Source organism: Gekko japonicus, unplaced genomic scaffold (assembly GCF_001447785.1).
Source record: "Gekko japonicus isolate JY-2015 unplaced genomic scaffold, Gekko_japonicus_V1.1 scaffold1421, whole genome shotgun sequence".
NCBI lineage: Eukaryota > Metazoa > Chordata > Lepidosauria > Squamata > Gekkonidae > Gekko > Gekko japonicus.
In genome coordinates, this window is record NW_015170928.1 from 266024 (window position 1) to 275293 (window position 9270).

The 9270-nt window shown below is 51.9% G+C and overlaps 1 protein-coding gene across 1 annotated transcript in view; it reads left to right on the forward strand.

Annotated features, from left to right (window-relative positions):
- Positions 1 to 9270, forward strand: part of NFIC (nuclear factor I/C (CCAAT-binding transcription factor)) — a 133394-nt gene that overhangs the window by 108827 nt on the left and 15297 nt on the right. The window contains exons 8-9 of the mRNA XM_015418817.1: positions 1154 to 1338; positions 8867 to 9023. Of these exons, the coding sequence (XP_015274303.1) occupies positions 1154 to 1338; positions 8867 to 9023 (342 nt within the window). The remainder of the gene's footprint in view (positions 1 to 1153; positions 1339 to 8866; positions 9024 to 9270) is intronic.

A 9270-nucleotide genomic window follows, 5' to 3' on the forward strand; every position in this document is an offset into this window, starting at 1 on the left:
CCTCCCTCCCTCCCTCCCTCCCTCTCTCTCTCTCTCTCTCCCACACACACTCATCTATTTGCTTTCTTTCCACCTTTCTTTCTCCCTTTCTCCCTTTCTCCCTTTCTCCCTTTCTCCCTTTCTCCCTTTCTCCCTCCCTCCCTCTCTTTCTTTCTTTCTTTCTTTCTTTCTTTCTTTCTTTCTTTCTTTCAGTTATTTCTGGGGGGTAATGACATCATATTTCTGGTATCGTGTGTACATGAGTGTTTGTGTTTAAGACCGAATATGGCAAATGAATTCTTGGTTGCCTTCAAAGTGATCACAGTGAGCAAATAAAGTTGCTTTATTTGAAGGATCTGGCACCCACAAATCTCATTTTAACAAATTTTTTTGTCCTTTGAAAGGTGGCCTTTTTTAATGTTCAGGGGATTTTACTTAGGTGTCCTGGCATTCATGGGAAGACAGTAGGGGCACGAGCATTCGTGGGCATCAGTAAAACATCAGCATTCTCTGCGTGTGGTGTTTTCCCTCCCCTCCATGCACAGGAGTACATGTGTGCTTTGGTAAAACGCAAAGTACTTCTTGCAGCCCTCTTTTTGTAGCAGGAACTCCTTTGCATATTAGGCGACACACCCCTAATGTAGCCAATTCTCCAAGAGCTTACAGAGCTCTTCTTACAGGGTCTACTGTAAGCTCTTGGAGGATTGGCTACATTAGGGGTGTGTCACCTAATATGCAAAGGAGTTCCTGCTACAAAAAGATCCCTGCTTCTTAGGAGCGCATGTGCACGTGAGCGAAACAGCGCACCGAAAGAATCTTGATGCAGTCACGTGTGTATTGGTGTTGAAAGTCGGGTGTGCGCCAGGAGAGGGTGCAGTAGTTCCTGCAGCTTGGGACAGTGTGGGTAGGAAAGCAGTTTTGGTGCCAGTTGCCAGTGTACACACAGGAGTTTTATCAGTGCCAGCTGGACACCTTTTCTTTCAGCCAGGTATGTAGCGTAGAAAAAGGGGGGGCAGAGTCTGGTGACTTCCCCAATGATGTTGGGAAGGGTGCCCCAGGGGGAGGCTAGAGGGAGGCCAGGTCTCCGCAGTGGTGCCCGGGAGCAGGAGGGGCTGGGTGTGTGCTGGCGACCAAAGCCGCCCGGTCTCCTTTCTGTCTCTCTCGCCCCCTGCAGGTATCGCCCGAAGCCCCCACCCTTCCTCCGCTCTGCACTTCCCCACCACCTCGATCCTGCCCCAGACGGCCTCCACCTACTTCCCCCACACAGCCATAAGGTACCCGCCTCATCTGAACCCGCAGGATCCTCTGAAAGACCTCGTCTCGTTGGCCTGTGACCCGTCCAATCAACAGCCGGGACCGGTAAGGAGCTGCCAAGGGCTATGCCCGCCCTCTTTCTGGGCTCACATGTGATAGGACTGAGGGAGTCCAGGCTGCTGCCCAGTTTGGGTTGCGATTTCAAGGGGTGCAGGGGGGGACCCGTCAACCTGGTTCTCTCAGACGCCTGTAGGACAAGCACCACCCCCACCCCATCCACTTCTATACCTTTGCTCTGCTGTCATGAGGTCTAGCAACCGGCTTCATTTTGGTTTTCCGGTTTCGTTTTGTTTTACTGTATGACTTCTGTGCTGCAGCCGTAAGATCCGTACCGCCTCAGAACGCGGGCTTTGCTTTCCTGTAGCTTGCAAGTGTGCCCCAGGTGGCTTTGCAGGAACCTGAGTGAAGTAATAGAAAAGAGCCAGAGTCCGGTAGCACCTTGAAGGCTAACAAGATTTGTGGCAGGGGAGGAGCTTCCGTCAGTCACCGCTGACTTCTTCAGAGCGAAGTAAGGCAGTGGCTCAAGTGGTTAAGATGCTGAACTGCAGGCTGTGGAAGGTCAGTAGTTCAGCAGTTCGAGACCCGGGTGCCGCATGACGGAGTGAGCTCCCGTCTCTAGTTCCAGCTCCTGCCAACCTAGCAGTTCGAAAGCAAGAAATTGCAAGTAGATAAATAGGTACCACTTTGGTGGGAAGGGAACAGCGTTCCGTGCGCCTTGGTGTCTAGTCATGCCGGCCACATGACCACGGAAACGTCTTCGGACAGCGCTGGCTCTTTGGCTTTGAAACGGAGATGAGCACCGCAACCCTAGAGTCGGACTCGACTGGCTTTCGAGCAAGGGGAACCTTTACCTTTAAGGCATTGTTAGGTGCTCCCGAAGAGCTCATTTGAGGCAAGGTTGTGCGTTAGAGCTACTCAGAAGTAGGGTGGCGGATTTACTCTCTCAGGATTTGGGGAATGATCACGGTGTGGGGGGCGAGCAGGGAGGGACCTTCATTGTGTCCCAGGGCTGAGACCTTCCCCCGTGTTCACCAGAGTCCATGGCGGTGCCACAGCTGATGTGTGGAGGGGTGGGGGACAAGATGGGGTGAGAGAAGAATAGGATCAAAGTAATAGGACTGGCTCCCGATATCCCCAGAACTGCAAAAGCGCAGCCCCTCCCTGCATTCACGTTAGAGAAATCTCAGTGAAGACTTTGAAAGCAGGTGGGGGGGGGGAGGGGCTTAGCTGGAGGGAACGAGTTCAGGTTTGCTTTGATGCCAGGGATTTCTGTGGGGGGGGGGCTCCTTATCAAATCTACCCCCTGCAGTCGTGACACCTCCCTTCGGTCATGTACGCACACACATGCACACGCACACGGGTCTGCCGTTTGATGTACAGCATGCTTCCCAGCTGGCCCCCCTCCCCGCCTCAGTGGGAAGCCCCTCCCGGCATGCGGTTCCATCAAAGGGCAGCTGGAGGAGGATGCATCCAAGACTTTTAACCTGCCCCTTGCTGCTATTGGGCTGCCCCCCCTCCCCTCCCCTCCCACAAGCTGGAGACAGGACCGGAGGTGGTACGATAGTGGAGACACCCTGCTGGGAAGGTGGCTCACCCAGCCCAGAATGCTGTACCTTTGCCTGGTTTTCAGCAACTTTGCAGAATCCGTTTTAGCCAGAGGTGATGGCAGGCCGAACAGAAGTCACTGCTGCGAACAAAGCCTTCGTTGTTCACACTGCCAGTGCCTTCTGCTCCAAGGCATCATTCCATACTTCTGGTGATTAAAACTAATTCTGTTTGGCTCCATTTGGATCTTGTTCTCCCCGCCCTGCCCCCCAAGCACTTCATGGTGGCATGAACAGAGTACAGGGGTCTCCCTGCCCTCGTTGTAATTTTCACAAGAGCCCTATGAGGTAAGTTAGGCAGCGAGAGAGGGCCTGACCTGAAGTTATCCAGTGCACTGGAAAAACTAAGGCTGCGGACGGACGTGCCTTTAGATCTGACGATGCCTGGCGGATCTAAAGTGCACGATCAGACAGCAACATCTGGGAGAGATTCTGTAGTCGTCGGCACCCCATCCTGGTCCACCCCCAAGATGGAGTAAAAAGACACCTGGGAAACTCTGTTCCTAATGCTTGCTGATGGGCCACAGATGGAGTTTCCCTAGTCTGATCACTCAAGCGCATTCTCAGGCTGTCGGGATGGTTTGCTCATTCCATCCCAACTGGGCACCAGTTGTTGTTTTTTTGCTGGCTTAGCGATATGCGCATAACCACATAATCAGCCCCATCTCTAGGCCAGCTTTGAAAGTGAGCAGGAAAGGCAGGCAACCAGGGCTCACTGTGAACCAAGGCGATCACAATGCTCCATGGAAGGATCGGCGAGCAGTTAAAGCGGACAATCGACTCCCGGTAGTTGGAAATCGCATGCACAAAAAACTGCACCCTCGCTTATGCGCATGCGCAAAAGCAGGCCAAAAAAAACCCCCCTCCTCGCCCATCCGCACAGTCTGATCGTGCAGTGACGGCCTGATCCTGCAGCAGAACAGATTATGCTGGGATGTCCGATCGAGCGACTCTGTTTCAAATACCAACTGATGAAATAGGAGCGATTCCCGAGTAAGCCAAATGGCCCGTATGACGGCACCATGCGTTCACACACACTAAATAATGCACTTTACAACTGGGTTTTACTGTGCAAAATGGCAAAATCCATGTGCAAATGATAATTTAAAGTGCATTGAGAGTGGATTCAAGTGTGAGTCAGGATTTGAACCTGGGTCTCCCCGGACTTAATGTGGTTCCAGAGGGCAGCTGTGTTGCCCTGCAGTGGAAACGGATTCATGTCTGGTAGCACCTTTGAGACCAACGAGATTTTCTGGTTATAATCAATCGTTTGTGAGTCAGAGTTCCCCCTGATGGAGGAAGCCATGGCTCTTGAAAGCTTATACTCCGAAAATCTTTTTGATCTCTGCTAATGGACTTGGACCTAACAGCTTTAGTATGACAACCTAATCATTACACCACACACACAAAAAATCCTTGTGGCAAACTGCAATGAAAATTGTGGACTCTGTGTAGGGGGGGGTTGTATACACCCCGTTTGAGGGGCCGTGGCTCAGCAGCAGAGCTTAGCATGTAGAAGGTCCCAGGGTCAATCTCCAATGTCTCCAGTTAAAAGGATCAGGTAGGAGGTGATGTGAAAAACCTCCGCCGGAGACCCTGGAGAGCCGCTGCCGGTCTGAGCAGACAACACTGACTTTGATGGACCGAGGGCCCGATTCAGTATAAGGCAGCTTCACGCGTTCATGTGTTCACTTAATATGATCTGTAGGCTTCCTCGGAGCTTTGCAGGCCACCACCACCCCATTCTGCGGATCTGTTTTTCGAAACCTTGTTTCCGCATGGGTGTTTAAGCGCCTATGATGAACGATCTCAGACGTGGGGCGGCGTTGAGAAACTTGGTTTTAATTAGGGAGGACTGAAAACTTGAGATGCCTAATCCGTAAGAGCAGGGCCTTTTTTTGTAGAAAAAGCCCAGCAGGAACTCATTAGCATAATAAGCCACACCCAACAGCAGAAACTCATTTGCATATTAGGCCACACCCCCTGACATCACAGCTCATTAGGCCACACCCCCATGCCTTCCCTTGGCTTGCCTGGGCACCCCACTGCTGCAGGGAGCCTGGGCAAGCCGGCACTTGGACAGGCCGGGGAAGGCATGGGGAGGCATTTAAATGCCTCCCCGATCCTTCAAGGGCCCCCCGGCCGGCCCGCCTCAGAGTCGCCGGGTGGGTCACTCTCCAGGCCTTCCCTCTGTAGCCACGCATGCAGAGGTTTTGGCTGTAGTGGGTGTGGCCAACTCCGAAGCCAGCCGGAACGCCGTTCCTGTGCGTTCCTGCCCAAAAACAGCCCTGCGTAAGAGTGAATTATGAAGCGCAGACTTCGTGTGATGATGGGGCAGTTACACATCTGAGCAGGGATTTTGGGGGAGTAAAGTAGACAGCGTGGGGGTGGGGCTGACAGAAAGAGCGAGACGAGGAACAGTGTGAAGTCTATTCGCCTTGGTCCCCAGACTCCCCACCAGTCTCCACTCCTTAGGAAGAAAAGTGCTTGGAAGGAGGTTTGCTGGGAGAGAACTTGGGGGGGGGTGCTCTAGGTTTGGGGGGGCGCTCTGGTGCCCCCCCCCCGAAGGAAGGGGCAGAACACAACCTTTTCATGGCCTTGAGACCCTGTTGGCACAGCCAACTCCAGCTTGGGAAATTGCTGGAGATTTGGGGGTGGTGCCTGGCGAGGGCAGATTTTAGGAAGAGGAGGGGGCTCAGTGGGGAATGTGACGCCATAGAGCCCACCCTCCAAGATCAGGCGTCGTTCTGGGATAATGCCACCCCCACCCCCCGCCAACTGGCCACCTTGGGGGAGCGTCATGCTTAGTACACTCCGGGCAGTTCTCCCAGGATGCAGTGAGAGAGTTTCCCTGCAGCATCACAGGGACAAATCTCCCCTTCCTGACGGAACCTGGCCCAAAATCCGTGCCACCCCTTGGTAACATCCCCTATTTCTGAGCGGAACGGGCCCCCGTGACCCTTGTCTATTTAAATATTTGTATTTCCCATTGTGGCTGAAGGCAGCTAACAATCTCAGGTGAAAATATTGGCTCGATTCGTTGCGAACCAGTTCAGATTAAGTATGCAGGAGGAGCGAAATATAAGGCTTCTGAATTTAGCGCTCCTAAATTAGTGGCTCCAGCAATGGCCCAGACTTGTCAGTAGATCCTCCTCGTCATCCACACCACAGCCATGCCCGCCCGAGCTAAACAAAGAGGTACCATCAGAACCAGTCCCTCCCCTTCATTTCTGTATTGGTTCGCTGGAAATATGTTCCTTTGCATCCTTCTCGTGTCCTCCTCTTTTTTTTGTTTTTTTGTTCTGCTTTTAGATTTTTTTTTCATCTCAAAATGGGGTCCTTTCCAGAATAGGCACCAACCTTCCTGCAGTCTGTCACGTTTTTACCCCGCCCTTCCTCCAAAGATCTCGGGGCGCCATGCATGGGCCTCCTCTCCCCTTTTTATCTTCACGACAACCCTGCGAGGTAGGTTAGGCTGAGCGAGAGCGACTGGCCCCGGGTCATCCACTGAGTGCTGTGGCAGAAAGGGGGATTCGAACCTGGGTCTCCTCAGCCCCTAGCCCAACACTCTTAACTGCTGCACGGCTCTGATTCTGGGAAGTCAGTGCTGTCGATGGCTATTTTGTTGTCCCTCTCCAGGTCCTTCTTTGGCCTCCCTTTCTTTCACCCCACAAATTGATTTTCTGATTGGGGTCTATATGTAGAGGGTGACTCCTTCCGGGGGTTTAAAGGAGCCCAAATTTCATCCTCTTCTGAAGGCGATAACCTGTTTTCAGATTGGAGGGAGGAGATGGTGGAATCCCTGATTCCTTCTCTGGGTTGCCCTAGATTTTCCCAAACTCTCTTTGGCCGTACATCTGCCAAGGAACTGGCCAACAAATTAATTGAAAAGGAATACAGACGCGAGAATCTAATCTAATAGCCTAAGCTTTTTTAAAACAATAAATACTCAGATATCAAGTCTAAGGGTTTTTTTGTTTTTGTATAATGAAACTTTCAGAAGTATTCTCATATCTAGTTTTCTATTGTTTCGAACATACACAATGAAAAAGAATATAATAACATAAACCATTCACAAGATAGAAAGCTCATGGATTCCAAGACTGGGGTGTGTAGTGATTAAGTGCGCGGACTCTAATCTGGGAGAACCGGGTTTGATTCCCCACTCCTCCACTTGCATCTGGCTGGATGGCCTTGGGCAAGCGGTAGCTCTGATAAGAGCTGTCCTTGAGAAAGAGCAGATTCTGTCAAGAGCTCTCTCAGCCCCACCTACCTCACAGGGTGTCTGTTGTGGGGAGGGGGAGGGAAGAGTTTGTAAGCCGCTCTGAGACACCTTTGAGGTAGTGAAGGGCGAGGTATAAATCCAATCTCTTCTCTTCTTCTTCTACAAAGTCACCGAAGTGGTGGTGGGGAGTCCTTTTTAAACATTGATATCAATAAAGATATAGACCTTGAACCGGACCAGTATTGTCAAAAGTGTGCCAAGATGAGCTTGGCAAGGCTTAGAACTCCCCAATATGTCCACATAGATGTGGCAATCCTTAAATTCTTTAAATGGAACTACTACTAAGGCAGATCCCAGGAGGTCTCAGGCATTTCCTTTCTCCAGGGGTCATTTCGTAGAAAAAGAGGTGCAGGAGCTCATTAGCATAATTCATTAGCATAATTTATTTGCATATACCACACCCCCTGACATCACCGGAAGTGTGTCAGAAGGGAACATCCACCACTCAGGCTCCATTGGACTGTTTTGGATTGCTAGCTATGGGGGGGGGGGAATGTGCAGATCTGTCCCCACAGAGGAGGGAGAGCTTGTACCTGAATAAAACCTGGTCTTAAAGGTGCCACTGGACTGTTTTGGACCGAGACCCCGGTGGGGGGGGCTCTGCAGCTTACCTGGCTGCTTCTTGCTCTGACTAAGGGCCGCTGAGAGCAGGGGGTGGGGCTTCTTGCATGTGCCCGCCCCCTGGGCTCTTTACTGCCGGAGCTCTGCTCCTGTGCGCTCCTGCAGGAAATGACCCCTGCATTTCTCCATCAGAGAGTATAGTTCATGCAGTCTTCCTTCGATAATTCTATACTGGAGCTTATCATGAGACCTCAGAAGCACTTTAGACCTCTGAGGAGCAACAAAGCTTCAAAACCCCGTGAAGAATAGTGTCTTGTAATCCATGAGCTTCCTATCTTGTGATTGGTCTGTGTCACTATATTATTTCCCATTGTGTATGTTTAAAAAGCATACAGCATTTAGCTTAGGCTATTAGTTTAGAAGGGACTGGCCAAGCCATGACGCGACCCCCTTCCGCCTGTACCAGCCCTGGCTGCGGGCATCGTTCCCTTCTTCATCGGCAACAGTTATCATTTCAACCTCGTTATCTCATTTCTCGTTTGCAGGGTTAAAAAGAAGTATCTTTTTTAAAAAAAGATGCTTTCCCAATATTCCCCCCCCCTTTCCCTAAAAATAAAAAAGCCCTTTCCCCCTTTCTGCTCCCTACCCGCACGGCTCCTGCCCTTGAGTGCACGTTCAGCAACAGGGAAAAGCAGCCCAGGTCTGTTGTGTATGTAACCTGTCATCTAGCCCACCCTAGAAACAGCCTGTTGTCTCTCTGGCCCAATAAAACAGGGGCAGGATCAGTTCCAATAAAACAGGGGCAGGATCTGGGGGCCTCCCTAGCCAAACTCTGGCCTACTAGACAGTAGAGGAAAGGGGAAGGCTTTGTCGGATGTTAAAAGAAAGATGTGCACTGACTGAAAAGTGACTTGTTAGCTATGACCATTTTGGTGGGGAGGCCAGGCTGAGAGGCAGGCCGGCCAGGACCCCCCCAGGCCAGTGTGGTCTCTGCAGAAGCCTGTCCCGTTGTGAGGGGGGAGGTTCCCCCGGGGCGGGCAGGCAGCTCCAGTGGGTGGTGCTAACAGCTTGCTGTGTGTGTGTGTGTGTTTGTTTGTTTTTTTATTTTGTGTTGTGTCCCTAGTTAAATGGAAGTGGCCAAGTGAAGGTACCCGGGCACTACCTTCCCACACAGATGTTGGCGCCACCGCCCCCCGGTATGCCGCGCCTGGCAATCTCACCTGATACCAAATCCACCACGACAACATCCGAGGGAGGGACCTCTTCGCCGACATCACCCAGTAAGCAAGCGAGCCCGCCCTGCCTGACACCCACCTACCCACTCCTGAACGCCCAAGCCCTGCCCGCCTCCCCATCACTGATTCCCCCCCCATCCTCTGCCATGTTTTCAGACTCAGTGCGCCGTGCGATCCTGGCCGGGAGGGGGCAAAGCTTTGGGGAGGGCTTCCGGACAGGACAGCGGCTGGAGAGATCGATTTCAGACAAGGCTGTTCAAACTGTCGGTTTACAACCCGGTTTGAATCACCA